General features: G+C 49.4%; 1 protein-coding gene across 1 annotated transcript; it reads right to left on the reverse strand.

The window, feature by feature from the left end:
* Nucleotides 1-4,149: 4,149 nt before the first annotated feature.
* On the reverse strand, nucleotides 4,150-4,932 carry LOC100440191 (uncharacterized). Its single transcript, XM_024238647.3, is given in 3 exon segments — nucleotides 4,150-4,368; nucleotides 4,370-4,729; nucleotides 4,732-4,932. Coding segments are annotated over 3 exon segments (660 nt in total). The 5' UTR covers nucleotides 4,813-4,932.
* Nucleotides 4,933-20,880: the final 15,948 nt, after the last annotated feature.

A 20,880-nucleotide genomic window follows, 5' to 3' on the forward strand; every position in this document is an offset into this window, starting at 1 on the left:
ATCCTCAGGGTTAATAATTTGCTTAAAGGACTCACAGAACTCACTGAAAGCCAGTGTACTCCATCACAGTTTGTTACACAACATAATATAGATTAAAATCGGTCATTGGAAGAGACATATGGAACAGAGCCCAGGGAAGTTCCAAGCATAAAAATTCTAGTTGTCCTCTCCTAAGTCCCAGACAGCACTCACTTTTCCTGGCAATGATATATGACCACACACATGGAGATTTGCCAGCCAGAGAAGCTCATGTGAGCCTCCATACCCAGAGTTTTTATTGGGGTTCAGGCACATAGACATGGATGACTGCCTATGTGGCTGGCCTTTGGCCTCCAGTCCCTCCAGAGGTCAAGTTGGTACTGGGTGACCCAAGACCCCCAACATAAATCATACTGTAGACATAGACTATCTTGTATGGCCTAAGATCTCCCAGGTAAACAAAGACACTTTCATCAGGCAGGACATTCCAAGGGCTTAGAGGCCACCTCCCAGGAGCCAGGGACAAAGGCCAAACCCTCTCTGGACAGTGTTAATTTTTCACTGCCTGTAAGTTTAGCTGCAAAATCACTCAAGATGTGAACTTCACTCTGATCTGTGCCTTCCTCTTCCAGCCAATATAGCGCTACTGACACAGGCATGCAAAGATCACACACAAAGAAAAGCGAAGGAAAACCATGCAAATGCTCAGCAAATAGGGACATTTAAACAGAGCAAGGTGCATCCGTGCTGAGGGATACAGAGCAACGGATAAAATGATGAGGCACCGCTCTGTGGTAGCTCTGTATCATAGAAAGAAATGCTGTTGGTGAAAAAGTCCATTGCAGAACAATGGCTATTGAGTAACCACTTGGCCCTGGGCAATTTATTTAACCCCTTGAGCCTCTTCAATTTCCTTATCTCTAAAATGGGGCAATGCTTTGATCTCCTACCCAGGTCTGCGGTGAGGAGTAAATGGAGCCACATCTAAGAAGCAGCTGGCACACTTGGGGCTGAGCCTGGGCCAGCTCTTAGTACCATGACTTCACTCTCAAGTCCTCGGGGTGAGGCTGCAGGGCACAGGGAGACTCTTCTGAGGGGCTCTTCTTGGAGACATTTGTTACCAGGCAGCAGCCTTGACCACTCAGGCATTCATTATTCATTTGATAGACTGATCGATTTGTTCATTTCTCCATAATAAAGCCCTGTACTAGGTGTTGGATTTTGAGGAGTAATGAAGCCACACAAAGTCTTTACCTTCAAGGAGTAACCAGTCCAGGGTGGAAGACAGACTTGGCAAACTTAGCCAGGAAGTGGGGTGCACCAGTCCAAACTCACATAGCCAGTCCTGAATGCCCTGCTCACAGATGAGACAGATGCAAAGTAGACGTTCCACCAATGCTGTGTTGCAGCGAGGTGGGTTGAGCAGATGGGGCAGGGGCCGCCATTGTGTCTCTGGCCAAAAGGGCTGCATGTGAAGTGGCCTAGACGTCTGGTCGTGAGAGAGATCAAAACTTCAAGGACAGGAGAAGAGTCAGGGCGGTCGGAGCAGAAAGTCCACGAGAAAGCGAGTGGAAAGAGGTGGTCGACAGGGGCCCAAGGGACAGGGCTTTGAGGGCCAAAGTGAGGAGGGGGACTTTATCCCGAAGGTGATGGAGAGCCTGTGAAGGGTTTTAATCCAGGGCTGGCACGTTGGAGCCATGTCTGCAAAAGATGCTCCTGCTCACGGGGCAAGGAAAGAAAATGGGTGAGAGAGGAAGCAGGAATCTTGGTTAGAAAGCACCTGCCATCATCCAGGCCCAAGAGGCACTGTGGGCCCTGCCACAGTCTTCTTCCCAGGAAACTTCGCTTCCTCCAGCTGTCTTGAGAGTTGACTGCTAATGTAGAGTGTGCTGGAGCCAGCTCCTCCTGGCTTGAGAGAACTCATTGTTAAATATTCAGGAAATTTGTGAGCCCGTTGTTAAACCATTGGTAGCTTTGCAATTAGCATAGAGAATGTATTGACACCACAGACATTGGCAAAAGCTGTAAATCAGCACTCTTCCTCCTGCGACCCCGAGAGCTGGTTTACCAAAGCACGGATGCTTCTAAACACTCGCTGCTGCCGCCTTCTCTGGAAAAGTGTCCATGACTGAGAAGGTCCTCCTTGCCCACCCCACAGGCATCGTACTGACTGGCATGGGGTTTGAATGCTTTGCCTTGCACCTAACACAGTTTCAACTCTGTGGCGTCATTCCTGTTCCAGGGCTCCCCATGGGACTATGCTAGACTCCACCTGAGACCAATCCTTGCCCAGCCCCTTTCTGCCCTCACTGCCTTTCCAGCTTCTCCTTAGAGCCCTCCTTCAATACATGCCTTGGATGAGGATCTCACAGCATTTGGCCAAGTGTGGTGCCCGGACCACTTGTATCGTAGTCCTGGAATCCCACCCTGGACCTACTGAGTCAGAGCCTTTGGATTTGGGGCCCTAGCATCCGCCTTTGTAACAAAGGCTCTTTGAAACTAGCATTTGGGGGAGCTTGGCTCAAGTTAGAGAAACAGAACGAAGGCCTGCAGGAACAGAGCAGCCTTGAATGGGGGACCCGAAAGAGGAACCCCACCCTATGAATGGACCCCAGGAGAGACGTTAAGGAGTTGGATTTTATTGATGTAAAGTAGCTAATATTCCTGTGTCCCCAGGAAGAATGAGGTTCTGTGCCAGGTTGGGATGAGATTACCGAAATGTTTGAGAAAGAAAGAGCTCTTCCCGCTAAGAGCACTGCTCTTAAAACTCCAACTCCCCCGGGCTTCACACCAGCAAAGCCCAGAGAGCGCGCCAACCACACATGGAGACCAATAGGACTGAGAAGGCAGATCTGCCAGGATTAGGGAAGAACTTGAACCTGCGGCTGCAAAGTCGGCGCTCCGCAGACACTCAGGATGCGCTGCTCCTTTCCAAGATCTGGGCCTTCCTTTTGATGACAAAAGTTGCCTTAGCCCCAGCTCCTAAGAACTTAGAAACAAAATAAAATTAAGTTTTGAATAACAAGTCTTGAGTTGTTGGGGTGAGGTCACTGTTGAACCACTGTGTCAGGCCCAAAGAATGTTTCCATTGCCCGCCGCCTCTCGGGTGACCCCCTCGAAGGAGGCCCGCCTGCTACAGCAGGTCACAAATAGAGGGCAATTAATTTTTACAACCCTCTGCTCTCAGCGGCCACTGCATGCTGGGGTGAGGTCACTCTTGCCGCTTTATTTTTATCTGTTTTAAAGATGTTGGTGTCTTGAGACTCACACTTCCCCAGCGAGCTCAGATCCCCTGGTTCACAAGTGGCAGCTCTGCAGAGCTCCATGGTGGGTGACTGTGGGTGACAGCAAAGACCACCACCCGATATCGCATGAGCTCAGACGAGTGCCTTCCCCTCTCAAGGCCTTGGTTTTCTCAACCCCAAATGCTAAGCATCGACTAGACTAGCATTTCCCAAATTTCAGTAATTTCTGAACCACCACCATCATTTTGGCCTGACCTACCACCTGCACTATAATTCAAGTCACTATTTTTCTTTTTCTGTAAATCACCTCACATTTCTAATTAGACATTTAACTGAAAGGAAACTTGAGATCATTATCATAAATGGAAGTCGGCATTCTTTGCCATTAATAAAAGGTAACTACAGAAATAAATACCTTGACCACAAATGAACATTGCTAAATTCCAGCCAGATACTGCTGCCTGCTGATGGCTTCAAGCCTGAGGCCTCTCTCTCTTTGTTCAAAAGGGAGCTTAGAAGTGTCAGGAGGTGCTAAAGACCCTTAGTGCCAGATGAAGAATTTTCCTTTGATCTAACCACAGGGAAATAATTTTCACACTATATAAATCGATGCCCTAAAATCTACAGTCACCTTCCCCTCAACCAGCAGCTTGGTTGAAGAAGCTGGGAACTTGGGAAGACACTGGTTTAGATCTTTCCTACAAATCTTTACTTTTGAGTGATGATATAAAGCTCTAGATTCCTTCTGGAGCTTTCTTCCAAGCTACCCAGCATTTGGCCAAGTGTGGTGCCAGGACCACCTGTATTACAGTCCTGGGACCCCAACCTGGACCTAATGAGTTAGAGCCTTTGAATTTGAGGCCCAAGCACCCGCCTTTGTAGCAAGGGCTCTTTGAGACTAGTGTTTAAGGGTGCTTCACCCAAGTTAGAGGAACAAAATTTGGCACGCGTCAGAAGGCCTGCGGGAACAGACCAGCCTTGAATGAGGGCCCGGAGAGTGGAGCAAGAATCCAATCTGGTTAGTGCTGGCGGTGTCGGCCACTATGCACTTGTGCAAATAAATGATTCTCTTCTGGATAAGGTAGAGATGCCTGGTGGACTTATTCTGAGCCAGAGAAGACACAGCACATTCCTCTGACTCTGTCCTCAGAATGGTGTGGAATGAACTCCACCCCATGGACCCCAGGAGAGACCTTAAGGAGTTGGATTTTATTGACATCAAGTAGCAAACATTCCTGTGCTCCCAGGAAGGGTGAGGTTCTGTGCCAGGTTAGGTTAAGATTATTGAAACACTTGAGAGAGAAAGAGCTCTTCCCGCTGAGAAGCATCAACCTAGAGCTGTGAGCAGGGCTGGGGTGCCGGGTTGGCCCTGTCTCTGCTCTTGCGCCACGGTGAAAACATCTTTCACTGGGAGTTGTCAGCTCTGCCCTCTCTGCCAACAGAAACTTGGAAGCAGCCGTGCCTTTCTGCCTCCCGCTTGCCTTCCCAGCAGCTCTGATCAATGTGTCCGTTTTAAACCAGGACATTTCATCTCGCTGTGGAGCCTGTGAACACAGGGCACCGTGGAGCCCAGCTTCTCCTTGTTCATTGTTGTACAGGGACTGCCATTTGGAGAGAAAAGTCAGGTTGGGAGGCTCTGCTGCAGGCCCCCTCTTTGAAAATCAGATGAATTCCAAGCAAGGGCAAAGATGATCGTGTATCCTGAGAGGTTCCGAGTCTCTGTGCCTCGCCTCCTCATGTGAGGCAAGGTAGCCATTGTCCCTTCCTCATAAGGTGGCTAGGAGGAGGGAATAAAGTCAGGTCTGCAAAGCGCTGAGCACACACACACAAAATAATAGAAGCTGTTCTGGGCGGGATAGTTTCCCTCCCAAAATTCATGCCTCCCCAGAACCTCAGAAGGTGGGCTTATGTAGAAATGCAAATGTAATTAGGTCAGCTGATATCATAATGGATCAGGGTGGGTCCTAAATTCAGTGACTGGCACCCTTATGAGAGGGAAGGGCTGCAGAGCTATGAAAACACACAGGAGAGGAGCCACTTGGCCGTGAGTCAGACTGGAGTTTTGCTGCCATAAGCCAAGGAGCATGGAGGATTCCTCAGTTGCGTGGATTGGATTTTCTCTCACAGCCCCCAGAAGGAGCCAGCCCTGCCGACCGTTGATGTTGGACTTCTGGCTTCCAGAATTGTGAGAGAACAAATTTCTATTGCATTCACTGTGTTTCTCTGAACAGCAGCCCTAGGATAGTAATGCAGAAGCTAATTTACTGAGCACGTAGTAGGCACTAAGCATTTTGTTAAACATGTTACAGACATTATCTCCAATCCACCCACCTGAGGAAGTTGATGCTGTCATCACTTCTGTTTTACAAATGGAGAAACCGAGGCCCTGGTGCTCAGCTGCCCAAGTGCACCCACGTAAGTGGCAGACCTGGAATTTTTAAACCCTTGTCTCTCTGTTTCCAAAACCTTGTTTGTTCTAGTATCACTCAGCTCCACGAGGCAAGAACTGGTCAGGGCTCTTGTTTTCTAATGGATCTCACACCTGGCAAAGTTCCTGGCACATAGTAGGCCCTCAAAAAAAGTGTAATGACTGCAGCTGGGCAAGGTGGCTCACACCTGTAATCCCAGTACTTTGGGAGGCCGAGGTGGGTGGATTGCCTGAGGTCAGAAGTTCAAGACCAGCCTGGGCAACATGGTGAAACCCCATCTCTACTAAAATAAAAATACAAAAAAATTAGCCGGGCGTGGTGGTGGGCCCTGATAGTCCCAGCTACTTGGGAAGCTGAGGCGCGAGAATCGCTTGAACCCGGGAGTCAGGGGTTGCAGTGAGCCGAGATAGTGCCATTGCACTCTAGCCTGGGTGACAGAGCAAGACTCTGTCAAAAAGAAAGGAAGAAAGGAAGAAAGGAAGGGAGGGAGGGAGGGAGGGAAGGAGGAAAGAAAGAAGGAAAGAAAAGAAAAGAAAAAAAGAAAGAAAGAAAGAAAGAAAGAAAGAAAGAAAGAAAGAAAGAAAGAAAGAAAGAAAAAGAAAGAAAGAAAGAAAGAAAAAGAAAGAAAGAAAGAAAGAAAAGTGGAATGACTGCATTCTGTGATTCTGTAAATTCAGAGGATTTGGGAATTTTACGCTCTTTATTGAGCTAGCAAATAAACAGTATATTGAAGGCCTACTGTGTGCCGGGCACCAGGGACACAGCAGCAAACAAAACTGTCATGGCTCTGGCTTCGTGGAGTTCCCAGTCCAGCAGTGGGACACTGACACTGAGGAGGTGAACCCTGAGAGAAAGCAGGTGGTTCCTGTGCTGGTCATTATGCTGAGTGCTGGGAAGGACCTCACAGGGAAAAGCAGCACAGAGGAGCTGAGGACGCTGTGTGACAGAAACGGTGTCATTGTGATGCCTGGGATTCTCTCCGAAGGCCTGTGTTGCATCCAGGACTGTGGGGGCCTAGAGAGCAGGCTGTCTTGAGAAGATTCTATAAAAGTCTAAGAGTTCATCCATTTTATTAGCTGTATTGTTTACTCTTTAGAAAAAAATAAAAAGAGGTCTGGGTTTCTTCCCTTGGCCTCTAAGACGCCTGACCTTGCACCCAGGGGCTTCCAGGTTGGGCCCTTGGCAACAAAAGCGGGGGCCCCACAGTGACAGCTGCACCAGGGAAGAGGCTGTGCTGCAAAGCCTGGGCCTCCCACACTCCCCTGGGAACAGGTAGCAGGTGCAGACAGCCAGCCTGGAGCCTGGGAATCTCATCCAGGACCACAGCCAGGATCCTGGTTTCCAGAGCGTCCCCGCTTCCTGGGGTGAGCACCCTCCACCCTGCTGATCTCCAAAGCTGACCCCTGAGGAAATTCTCAAAGATGCAGCCCCTGAATCAGAAGGTCTGGTAGAGGAGGTGCTGTGATGTATGCGCAGGGTCTTAACTTCGGTTCTCTAAAGGAGAGAAGAAAGGAAGGGAAAAAAACAGCTGGAAAAAGAAACAAGAAAGAAAACAGCTATTTATCTTGATTTTTATTTGATTATAAAAATAACCCAAGTTTGCTCTAAAAAATTCAAACATAAGACAATCAGTTGGTCTTTAGCCTTTGGTGAGTATAAGAACCTAGTGGGGAGATGATTTAAAATGCGGATTCTGCGGGCCCTGTTTTGGGGTGATTCCAGGGTAAGTGGCTCATGTGGTGCAGGCTTAGAAGTGCTGATGTAGAAAGTATGTGCCAGGCTGGGTGTGGTGGCTCACGCCCGTAATCCCAGCACTTTGGGAGGCCAAGGCGGGTGGATCACCTGAGGTCAGGAGTTCGAGGCCAGCCTGGCCAACATGATGAAACCCTGTCTCTACTAAAAATACAAAAATTAGCTGGGTGTGGTGGCAGGTGCCTGTAATCCCAGGCAGGAGAATCACTTGAACCCGGGAGGCAGAGGTTGCAGTGAGCTGAGATCATGCCACTGAACTCCAGCATAGGCAACAAGAGCAAAACTCTGTCTCCAAAAAAAATATATATATATACATATGTGTGTGTGTGTGTGTGTGTATATGTGTGTGTGTGTATATATATATGCATATATACGTATGGTCAGAAGTTCGAGGCTGGTCTCAAACTTCTGACCTCAGGCAATCCACCCACCTGTATAATCCACACATGTATATATCTGTGTATATTCGTATATATATATGTGTGTGTATATATATATACATGTATACATGTATATATATATACACACACATATATATACATGTGTATACACATATATACATATATGTGTTCCTTTCCAATTAGAAGCATTGAGCAGGGAGAGGAAGTTCCACCAAGAAAAGACTAGAAGGATGGTGGGCCCCCAGAAGAGATTGCAGGAGCCTATGCATGACGTCCCGCCTTTCTGCAAGGATCCTCTTTTAGCTCGGAAATTCTACTTTGGGACAGGACCCAGAGTGGAGTCAGATCCACATCAAGACACTCATAGGTTGTTGATGTGTTAGACATGAGGTGCTGTGAGAAGCGTGGCTGGACAGCATTTAAAACAAACCAGAGTGTCGGAACTCACCAAAGATCAGGATGCTGCCCAGAGCTGTTGATAAGAACCTAGCCAGAAGGGGAGACCTAGGAAGATGCCAGCATCGACCATAAAGCAAGGATCTTCAGGCTGGAGATTTTAAGAAGTTTCTAAAACTTTTATTGTTGTTACAATAAAAGTTACATAAAACTGGCCAATTAATGTTAGTGTCACCAGAGCTAGGAATTTCTCCTTAGAAGCTCAGTGCTTGTTTCTGGTGGCATGAGTGAAAATTTGTCACACTGTCAGCTCTGAATGTTCATCCTTCAAGAATGTGGCTGTTGCCCACTCTAAATACACCGTAATCATTCTGTTTGGTCCTTAAATGAGCAAATCATTTTCATGGGTTCCTTAGGCCAAGAAATGATTGATCCTATATCATGGGATCAGAAAGGCCCAGGCATGTTTTTGGAAAGTTCAGAAAACTCTGTCTACACATGTCAGCTGGGAGGGCTTAGAAACAGTTACCTGCTGCAACATGGACAAACCTTGAGGACATTAGGCTAAGCAAAATAAGCCAGTCATGAAAGGACAGACGGGATAATTCCGCTTGGAGGAGGCACCTAAAATGGCTGGAGTCACAGAGACGGGAAGTAGAACCGAGGTTGCCAAGGGCTTGGGGGAGGGGGAACGGGGAGGTATTCAACCTGGGCCGAATTTCAGTTTGTGATGATGAAAACGTTCTACTAGGCCAAGAACAGTGGCTCACGCCTATAATCCCAGCACTGTGGGAAGCCAAGGCGGGCAAAACACCTAAACGTCGGGAGTTTGAGACCAGCCTGGCAAACATAGTGAAACCCCATCTCTACTAAAAATACAAAAATTAGCCAGGCATAGCGGTGGGCACTTGTAATCCCAGCTACTAGGGAGGCTGAGGCAGGAGAATTGCTTGAGGCCAGGAGATGGAGGTTGCAGTGAGCTGAGATGGTACCACTGCACTCCAGCCTGGGTGACAAGAGAAAAACTCCGTCTCAAAAAAAAAAGATCTCTTCTGATGGAAGGCGGTGACAGTTGTACAACAATGTGAATGACGTGAAGGTACTTAGTAACCCTAAGCCATATACTTAGAAAAATAAATTTTATCCTGTGCATATTTCACAATTTTTTAAATAAACCTTCCCCAAATCTGCAAACATGACATCTTTGAGATTTGCACAAAGCTTCCATCTACAGTGAGGAAGTTTCACCTCATTGTCTGGAAGCCCCAACCACTAATAATTGGGGTCCAAGGTTCTCAGTTTCTTGTCACCCCTTCACCGCTCCCCCCACCCTCACTAGCCTATTGCTGCTCCCACTAACGTTGCCCTCCAAGTACTAGGCCCACAGCCACAGCAGCCTGGCGCCGTCCCCACCGCCGCTTTCGAGAACGAGCCATCAACAGCTCCACACAAGCTCTCTTTTCTGTTTCACCAACAGAACTGGGACTGGAAGGGTTTAACCCCAGGGCTCTGGCAGTTTCCATTTCTACGTGTTAAAAAAGCTTTTAGCCTAAACTTAAGCCAAATATGCCTCCAGGAAATGCTTGCTTCTTTCCTGTCCCCCAGGGAACCAGGCCTGGGGCCAGATGAAAGAAGCAAAGAAAAGGGAATTTATGCACTGAAAAAAATGGGGCAAGAAGGACTGCCAGCTGTTCTGCCCAGCTGTTCCGGCCACAGCCTGTCCCATCTTTGGAGATTGTGCTGGTCCGGTCACTGTGTAGCAGTGCTAGACTGTCTTGTGCCTGGAGAATTGGGAAGAACGTGGACCTGGAGTCCGAGGCCTGGGTGCTGGCTCTGTCTGAACTGGACTGAGAAGGATAAAGGGACACTCGCTGGAAGGATTTGCTGATACAGTCTACACAGAGGCTCTGCCTGTGTGCACACGGATCAGAATACGCACTTAATGAGTGGTTATGCCCACGAAGAAAGGGGAGAAAGAGGAGACAGAGGAGGAGGTGGGGATGGAAATGGTGACAACTCTCTCGGCCCACCCTCAGATCAGTCAAGCTGGCTACTGAGGTCACAGGAGCCCAACTCAAAGTAGCTGAGAAACAAAAGGGAGTTTACTGGTTCATTTTAAGGCATTTTTCAGAAGTAGGTCTGGCTACAGGCACAGCTGGATCCAGGAACTCAGGCTCTGTCTTCTGGGGTCTTTCTCCTTCTCACCTCTGCCTACTTCTACTCAGCTTCTGGCTCTCCTCCTTCAAAAAGGCTCCTGTCCCTCGGCCCCATGGCGGAGACAGCAGGCCCTGCTATTTTAGGTGTGTGTCCTCCCAGTGGTAGGAACAACACAAAAAGCTTCTTCCTGTCTGTCTCCAAGCACAGCAATTTTAGGGAATACCGTTTCTGGCCCAACCTCTTGACAAGAAGGATGGGGCCATAATGGCTTAGGTCTGGTCACCTGCCATCCCAGGGGGTACAGGGACCGGGCTCTGTGATGAGAGTCCCAGAAGAATCATCCTTGTTCTCCGAAGGAAAGGGACGTGGTCCTACATCATGCAAAGGAAGGGGTAGACCCTTCCTTTCCTTTCTCTTCCTTCCACTGCCCCACCCTTGACACCCCACTTCCCAGAGACCATTAAGACCATCAGGTGACCAACAGCCCGGTGGGAAAGGACCTGAATGACTTATCAGCCATTTGTACCTTCAAGTGAATTCATTTCAGGGGGCTGCTGTCATCACTCTCAGTTAAATGGTGTTCAGATAATGGAATGAGGGAATGGAGGAGATACTGGAATGTAGCTGAATATTTCATTGAGAAGGGAGGCCAGCTTTGTCTTTTGTTTTCTACACTGTCCCATTGAGCCTGCTGCAGACCAAGAATGCTCACAATCACCTCCACCGTTCATCCTGAATGGCTCTGGAGGCCAAGGCTGGGAAAACCGTGGGAAGGCAGTTTGGGGGTCTCCCTTCATCTACCCCAAGGTTTTCCCGGGGGCAGCCCAACCCAAGCCTCCTGTGAAGCGGAAGCCACTTCCAGCACAGCACTTGGAGCGCTTGGAGCACCTTGTGGCTGACGTCGAATGTCATTCCAGCCCTACATCTTTGCTGCATTCATCAGTGCCTTAGGTGGTCACAGCACCCATTCCTCTGGCCACAGTGGTAGGCTCAGGAGTGGGCAGTTGGCCTCAGCCAGGCCGTTTGGGGCTTTCTCTGAAAATGGCTGTGTTTGCTGTTGGTGGTAAAGTGGCTTTTCCTTCTGGGTGTGGAGCTGTGAGGACACCCGTGGAGGACAGCTGGGGTGCCCCCTGACTGCAGGGCAAGGCAGCCTCTTTGCTAGAAGTGGACCAGAAGCCACTTAGAATCAAGTGAGGAGAGACAGAGAATGATCCAGAAGACAGAGCTCAAGTCCCTAGATCCAGCCATGCCTGCAATTAGCACTCTCCCAGAATTCTAGTGAAAATGAGGCAGTACATTTTCTTTTTTTTCTTAGCTATTTTGCACTGGGCTTCTGGACCTGCAACAGAAAGACTAATGGATCCAAAGATTGTCTGGAAGGAAAGAATGATCTGCCCAGAGTGGGTGAGAGAACCCACTCTAGGCAGGACCCCCATGAGCTGCCTCTGCTGGCTGACCTGACATTCTCATTCAACAATTTACTGAGAATCAGGAAAAAACAGCTGGGACTCATGAGAGTCACCCCACGGGCTCTGCAGCCAGCTGCCTGATGCCCTTGGCTCTGCCACACACCAGCCCTATGACCTGGGGAAAGTCACTTCACCTCTCAGTTTCCCCACCTGTAAGTTGGGTCAGTGAGAGGAGCTTCCTCGGGCCCATAGGCTGTGGGAGGAAAGGAAAGCCACCGAAGCCCCCTCAGGCCCATGCATGGCCCCACACCCCACCTCCCAGCACGGGTGGGCCGTGCGGCACTGGGGTTGCCAGCTTACTGTCCATTTTTTTCCTGAACTGGGAGTTACTTGGGGCCAAGGGTCTTCCTTGTGCCACTCACCATGGAGTCACCCCACTTTCGATGGCTTAGCTTTTAGTCAATAACGACTTTGCTAAATGGATATTGAATGGATGCTGGGACTTTGCCTCATGGATTTGCAAGTGGTTTGCTCACCAGAGAAACACAGACACGTGCCCCTCCCAGGATCTTTTCATTCCCACCCCCAGTGCAACCTACGAGGTCATCATTTCTCTGCAAGAAGCCACAGCATACAACCTCTGTCAGGGGCCCCGCTCGCCAGTGCTGAGAGCTTCCATCTTTCCTGCCCACTAAAAGGGTGCTGTGTCATTCCTCCTAAGAGCACGAGGCAGTCCTGGGACTTTCACCCTGGAGCTCCCATTTCTAAGGAGTTCTCTGAGTTCCTTGGTGAGGGAGGGGCCCCCGTAGAGACAAGCGGAAGCTGGAGACTGGCTGGGAGCTTCGAAGGCCATCAGGCTTAGAGATGAAAGTGGCCTGGCTGGGGAGAAGGCAGTGGGGTAAGTGTGGGCCAGCCAGGACATGAGTGTGAGGGGTGAGGAGTACCCCAATTCTGGCCCCAGCCTGCCTGACACAACAGGGCACTGCCACCTGCTGACTCACCATCATTGGCAGGTTACTCGTGTTCTCTGTGCCTCAGTTTCCTCATCCATGATATAATGCTGATCATAGAGCCTACCTCATAGGGCTATTGTGAAGATCAAATCAATTAATATATGCAAATGCTTAGAACAGCCATCAGCACATGGTGCGGTGTGAGTGCTTCCCTCCGTCTTTATTATCACAGCCTGTTCATGTGGGGCACGACTAAGAGGCACTGATGTCCTGGATCAGGGACCTTGTCATTCAGAGCTCTACCCCCAGGGGTCAATAGACAGTGGGGAGCTCTCCAAACACTGGTGCTACAGAAGTGTAAGGAGCAGAAGCAGCTGATGGCGGGAGGCCCCTCCCGGGCAGCCAGAGCCTTCCTCCGTGGATGACAGGTCCATTCAGACCTGACCTTCCTCCTAAGTGGCTACACAGGCTTAATCTCGGGGACACTAAGTGCTCCCTCTTCTATTTGCTGCAGAGAACAACAGTAGAAATTGTAATTTACAGGTTGTCTGCAAATTACCACCTGGTCTGATTTATAATTCATAGTACAATATTTATTTCTAACAGGAAATTAATTTTGGAAACTCAGTGGGTGATTAAATTAAATTGCAAAACCATTCCACTTGCTTGGAAGGAGGGGAGCGAGTAACTGGAGATTATATTAAGAGATAAATCGGGAAGCATCTACACTCAGAAAACCTGAGATAGGAGGAGGGAAACAGTTCATCCCTACTCGAAGGAGATGGCTGTCTTGTCAAACATTTATTACAGAACATGTGCCCTCATGCTTTGGGGTCTCAAAGTTACTCACAGCCTTTTCCCAGTGGATTTGTCATTAAGACAAAGAAAAATAAAGGCTGAATTGACTGTATTTCCAATTCAATGGCACTTTGAATAATAAGCAATCCTAGGGAACAAGGTGGAAGCTCATAGCATTTTCATGACCAGTCTTGGGAGCCACACAACATCATTTCTGCCACATTCCCTATCACTCCACCCAAGCTCCTCCCACTACTGAATGGGAGGAGTGTCAATGTCACATTTGTTAGAAGAGCAAGTGGAGTGGATTGTGTTTTCTTTGAAAAACACAATCTGCCCCAGGGTATAACATTTTAGCCAAGAGCCTGACACATAGCAAGAAGCACCATGAATGTTAGCCATTCCTTCTGGCTTGGGGAAGGAGGAAGGTCCCCTGGAGGGGATGGTGTTGGACTGGGCTTTGAGCAGTAAGGATTTCCATAGGCAGATGCTGGCTTGGGACACCTCGGGCAAAGGGATCAGAATGAACAAAAGAGAGAACAGAGAGAAAGGCTTGACAGAAGCTGATGGCCCCGCCTGTGTGGAGCATCGGGAGTATGGAATGTGGGGTGAGAGATTTCCAGGAGCCATGAAGGTCAGGCATCCAGGACTGGACCTTGGAGGGAGCCCTTTAAGAGAAAGTTTTTGAATCTGATGTAAAACCTTTCTGATTTTGGAGTGAGAAGCAGCCCTAGAGATTTATTCCACCTCTTGTTTATTCATTCAACAATTTTCCATGAAACAATCCCTAGTACATGCCAGATATTGGGGAATACACTGCTGAACAAAATAAACATCATGCCTGCCTGTGTAGCTTACAGTCTTGCAGAAGAGACAGTGACAAAGCAATAGGCATATTATTATACCATGGCAGATTCTCGAGTGTTGGAGTGGAGAATGGCAGGGAGACACCTTGTAAGGGACTCTGGGAAGGACTCCTGGGTGCTGACATTTTGGCTGAGTTCTGGAGGATAAAAGGGAGGGTGGGTGGAAATCATCTAGAAGAGGCATCCAAGGGGGAGGGGATGTGGAGAGAGGGGTGGGCAAGGCACCGAACGCCACCAATGTGCCTGGAATAAAGTGGGCTGGAGGAAGGGGAGGGTGGGGAACACAAAGCCAGGCAGGACCTACCATGGGGGTCCTTTGTAGTCACAGTAAGAACCACTGAGAGTTATTGGAGCATTGCTCACAATGCCATCCAATTTAAGTTTTTAAAAGATGGCTCAGGCTGCTGAATGGAAAACAGATCAAGGGGTGGGTAAGAGTGGATGAAAGAGACAGACCACTGGGATGTGGTGAGACCTTGGACCAGGGAAGAGATGAAGACCAGGAATGGGATCCAAGATGTGTTTTGGAGGAAGATCTTATGTCACCTGCTGATGGATGGGAGGGGCAAGTGAGGAAAGTTCTGGGACATCAAAACGACTCCCAGGGTCAGGTTCTGCCCTGCTGTGCCCTGCAGGGATGCCCACTGAGATGGGCAAGGGTAGTTTTGGAGGCAACCCCGGAGCACCATTTGGATGCTGGCCTTTGCTGCGTGTCAGAGGCATTATGGAGAGGGCAGGTGGATGCCTGGGTCTGAGACTTGGATTTTATCACTGAGTTCAAATGGCCTTCTTGGTGGTTTTGGAGAAGAGGAAATTGTGCCTGAAGTTCGTTGGGAAGACTCACTCCTGGACAGTGTGGATTGGGGTGAGAAATGAGCGAGAAGGGGAGGTAGCTTGAAGGGTGCTGCTTTGAGAAGATGAGAGGACGAGGGCTCCGAACTCTGCCTGCTGCCATAGGGAAAGAAACCCCAAGTGCATCAAGAGTGGAGGGGCTGACCATAGTTGGCCCAGGGCCTCAGACGATGATTTCCCAAACAGGATCAAAGAGCTCACACACTTCTAATCAAATAAGTTCATCAAAGGGGCAGCTAATAGTCTGAATACCAGGACTGTTCCACTGACATAATTTTTTATTGTGAATTAATTTTATTTTAAATGTCCCAAAGAAGCACCGACAATCGCAATATAGTACTGTGGAGAGAGCAGTGGATGGGAGCTCAGAAAACACGAGATCTACTCTGGCTTTACTGCTAACCAACTAGACACCTTGGGCGCATAGTTTCAGTCTGTGGGCCTCAGTTTCCCTCATCTGCCAGGCCAGAGTAAAATTGATGAATCGCTCAGCAGAGCAATATTGATACAAAAGCACCGTCTGTGGGCTCACGTTCCCTGGATACTCACCAGCTAGTGCAGTACCATGAGCCACGGCAAGCAACTTCACTCCTCAGCCCAGATGGGACGGGTTAGGAAGTGCCTAGGAGCCAACGTCCTCAGTCAATAGGACATGGGGGTTGGGAATGCATGTCTGAGGCATGCCCCACACCATCTCCCAGGGGTCCCCAGTGAAATTACCCACGGGGGTAGCAACTCCACAGCCAGCTCATTACCTCCCTGTGTATGTTTCCTTGCATTTCTTGTCTCCGTTCCTCACACCCCAACAGGAGCTTCCTGGGATCAATCTACAAACAAACTGCTTGCACCAAAAGCCTCAATTTAGGAGCTACTTCTAGGCCAGCCTCAGACAACCACAAACTCCAAATTCAGAAATCAGAAGATATGAATAGTGGATGCGGCTACACACATGTACACATGCATGCATATACATGTGTACAGCACATAGCATCCAGCACAATGCCTGGCCCTTCACAGATGCTCAGCAAATACTTTTTAAATAAGTAAATAAATGAATGAATGGCTTTCCTTTTTGCAGCATTTACCTCAAGTCCCCAGCAGTTCAGGACATCAAACAGAGGTGTCAGAAAGCACAGGCAAGATTCCTGGGGTGGGATATGGGGTCATTCCAGGAGCCTGTCTGGGGATGAGAAGGGCAGGGAGCCCTCATCTTCCACTTTGCCCCTCCCAGCAGTCCCGCCAGTCTCTGCCGGGGGCTTCCCTCCCCCACCAGCTCTCTTGCTGGGCCCCCCACCCCAGCCCATCTGTTCAGCATGTGTAAGCATTGTCAAATTGTTTGAATAAATTGTCACTCCGATTAAAATGTTTATGTCTGCAGGATGACTCGTTTCTGCTAAATTGTACCCAAATAGTCTCACATTTGCTGTAGATATTTGACATCTGTGTCTGGTCTCCCCACTGACGACCAGATGGAGAGCTGGATCCACGCAGAAGCTCCCCTGCTCCCTTATGCACTCATCACTCACCACCTGAAGCCACTCAGGGCTCGGGCCAAGTGGTGGGAGGCAGGATAGACTGGGTGTCTTTCCCACCCTGCCCTTGATAAACCTCATGGGTAAACACACACATGCACACACACACAACCCACAAGTTTAATTTTCCTTAGATCAGACTTAGAGGGCAAGATCTTTAGTGCCTCTTGGTCCTGAGCTTGGCTCAAAAAATTAAAAAAAAAAATTCAGTGCCTTCTCAAAGATGGTCGATATTTACTGTGTGCCAATAAGTGCAGATAAATGACATCCCAAGAAGAATCCCATACACTCCTGGGATCCCAGACTCAGCTAGTCAAAGCACCAGCAGTTTTGCAAGGTACAGAACTTCCTTGTGATAGCCCTCACTCTACAGGATGGGTGGCTGTATAGATGGAAGGAAGGAAGGAAGGAAGGAAGGGAGAGAGGGAGGGAGGGAGGGAGGGAGGGAGGAAGGAAGGAAAGATGAATGGAAGGATGGATGGGTGGAGGATGGAAGGATGGATGGATGGAGGATGGATGGATGGATGGATGGATGGATGGATGGATGGATGGATGAATGGAAGGATGGATAGATAGATGAACCTAATAACAAACATACCATCCATTGAATGTCTGCTGGTGTACATGCAGCATTTACTTTCTTTATCACTAGCAATAATTACTGTTCTATTATTGCATAACAAATTACCGCAAACTTAGTGGCTTAAGACAACACACATTTGTTATCTCACAGTTTCCATGGGTCAGGTGTCTAGGCATGATTTAGATGGATCCTTTAAGCAGGGTCTCACAGGCTGCAATCAAGGTGTTGACTGGGCTGCATTCTTATCCAGAGACTTGATTGGGGAAGAATCTACTCCCAAGCTCTTTCCTGCTGTGGGCAGCACTCATTTCTTTTCCCAGCTCCTTAATTGGTTGTCAGTTAGAGGTCCTAGAGGCATCCAAAGTTCCCTTCCACGTAACTGGCTTTACTGGCAGTTCACACGTGGCAACTTGCTTCTTCAAGACCAGCAAGAGGTTCTCTCTCCATCTGCTAAGATAGTCTGATGGTGGTCACCCTAGAAGAAACATGGCCTAGGGGAAGGCAGCCCCTGCCACTGAGGCAGTCCCCACTGGTTCTGACTGCTGCAGCTGGCTGCTGATAGACATCCTAGCAGCTGGAGCAGTCTGTTCTTCATGGGGGTGGGATCTGGGGGTGCACTTCCATACCCACCACAGGTAACACAGCTGCCCAGAGTAAAACAAAGGCAGGAGTGGTCCTGCATTTAGGACAGCCGTGAGCTGGATAAACCCAGCCCAGAGAAGCATCCACTGGACCTGGCTGTGTCCAGATGGCATCTGTCCAGACCTGTGCTGTGATGGATGTGTTCTTTTTCAATGTCAGCTGCAACCATTTCTCATCCAGGAGAAATTTCCACCTCCCTCTGTCTGTCTTCTCTAGGTGATTGCACCCCACAAGGCCAGAGATCTGTTTTATTGAGCATCTATTACATACCAAGTACTGGAGAGCGCCACTCCCTCATCTATCAGTGCTGTCTACAGGGCCTCCTTGCAGGGGACTGTGAGAGTTAGAGGGGACAGTGCACGTGAGAAGTTCAGGACAGCATTTGGCTTAAAATAAGCACCCAACATACAGCAGACAGTGATGTGAATCTGCTCCCACCCAAGACATCCCCGACAGCCTCCAGGGCTTTTCTCTCACCACACTTCTGACATCTGGGGCTGGTGACTCTCTGTGGGGGCTGCTCTGTGCATCCTGGGATATTTAGCAGCATCCTCAGCCTCTGCCTGAGAGATGCCAGGAACACCCCCTACCTCCCTGATTTTGACAACTAAAAATGTCTCCAGGCATTGTCAAATACCCCCTGTGGGGGTGGCAGAATGGTCCCTGATGGAGAAACAACTGCCCTGGCAGAAGACAGACCAAGACACAGGGCAGGCCCTGGAGAGACGTGTGGCCTTCTCAGAGAGGCAGTCCTTGGCCTACCCTCAGGTCTGGGTAGGATTTCTGAGGTGAGGAGGAAGAGAGAGAAAAATTCCAGGCTGTGGGAAGAGCACAGGAGCCGGGGTGGGGTGGGGATCCATGCTGCGGGCAGTGTCCACCCCAAGTCGGGGCACAGGGGCTCTGGGCTGAGTCATTATGGAGAAGTGTCCATGATCAAATGCTTAGCTCTGCCTCAGCCCAATCCCTCCCCTTTCTGTTGTTTTATGTCCCTGTCTGTTTTTTTCACCATTCCCTTTTAGGAATAGTCGCCTACGAGGGCTTCCCCAAACATGTGCTTCCTAGGACCCTGGATCTTGGAGATGCCACCTTACTTCAAGGGTCTCTCACTGTACAAAGCCTCTGCTGGCCCCTCGGGCAGCCAGACACTGCCCCCAGCTCCCCCTCCCCAGCAGTGATGTCCAGTCCATGCAGGTCATGGGCATCCATCCTGCCAGGCCACTCCCCATGGAGACGCCCAGCTCTGGGAACACTGTCCCCACACTCATTTTGGGTTTTTCCGCTGCACTATTCTTTGCGTCTTCAGCTGAAATAACACAGGTGCCTGCCTCTTCTTTCCTGCTCTCCCAGAGAAGCCAAACATCCACAGGAGAGGGGACATGGAGACAGCCAGGGCCCTTGTCTGGGTCCTGCCCTGCCTCTTCTGCCCGGGAAGCCTTTGAATCTGTTTACCCTCCTCAGCCATCCAGGGTCAGGCCACTAGGTGCTGGCTCCTGCCAGGCCCATCGGCCTCGCCAAAGCCACAGCTTGTCCTGCCCAAGGCCAGTGGCCTGTCCTCTGCCAGCTTAAACCTTTCAAGGCCATTCTCCGGTGCATCCAACCAGCTTCTGCCTTCCCATCCACTCTCTCAGCCTCCCACCCACGATGACAGAGGGAATGTGGTGGCCGGGGCAGAAAACAAACCCTGACTCAGAGCAGGGTCTCCCTCTCCCTCCCTCCCCACATTTATTTGGCTGTAAATTTTTCAATTTGTCCTCCAGCATAGATTGTGGATATGAGCCCTTCCTGTAGGAGAACCCACCCTGATTCTTGCAGATGCCTCTTCCCAGGTGTCCATATGAGTCCTTCACCCCTGAGTCTGCCATCTCCACAGCCAGAGGGGCCCCATGCAGATGGAAGTTAAGTCCCAGGTGTCACCTCTCAGCTCATGATGCTCTTGTGCATCCGCATCTTATGCAGTATAAAAGCCGAAGTCCTGGCTATGGCCTCGGTCCCATGACACCCGCCCCCTGCCTTTTCCCACACTCTGCCTGCACTCTCCCAGAGTGCTCTGTCCCAGCCCACCAGCCTCCTTGCCAGTCCTCAGGTGCTGGGTCCACTCTCCCCTCCTGACCTGCACACTTGATCTTCCTCCGCATGAAACAGGCTCCCTGCTAGACCAGCCGGTTACTCCCTTGTTTTCTTTAGATCTGTACAAGCATTTTGCCTTCTCTCTGAGACTTTTTCTAACCACCATATATCTAAATTAGACACACTCTATTATCACCATCACCAAGACCATCACTACCAACCATCACCACCATAATCATGACAACTACCATCATCACCACCATCACCACTATCATTACTATCATCACCATCATCAGCATCACCACCACCATCATCACCACCACCACTATCACCACCATCACCACTATCATTACTATCATCACCACCATCACCACCACCACCACCATCACCATCACCACCACCATCATTACCACAATCACTACCACCACCACCACCATTACCACCATCACTACCACCATCACCACCATCACTACCACCATCATCATTACCACCATCACCACCACCACTATCACCATTACCACCATCACTACCACATCATCACCATCACCACTATCATTACTATCATCACCACCATCACCATCACCACCACCATCATCATTACCGCCATCACTACCACATCATCACCATCACCACTATCATTACTATCATCACCACCATCACCACCATCACTACCACCATCATCACCATCACTACCACCACTACCACCATCACCACCATCACTACCACCATCATCACCATCATTACCACCACCACCATCACCACCATAATGACCATCATCACATCATCACTTCACCACCACCACCACTACCACCATCATCA

This window comes from Pongo abelii, chromosome 21, assembly GCF_028885655.2.
Source record: "Pongo abelii isolate AG06213 chromosome 21, NHGRI_mPonAbe1-v2.0_pri, whole genome shotgun sequence".
NCBI classification, from domain to species: Eukaryota; Metazoa; Chordata; class Mammalia; order Primates; family Hominidae; genus Pongo; species Pongo abelii.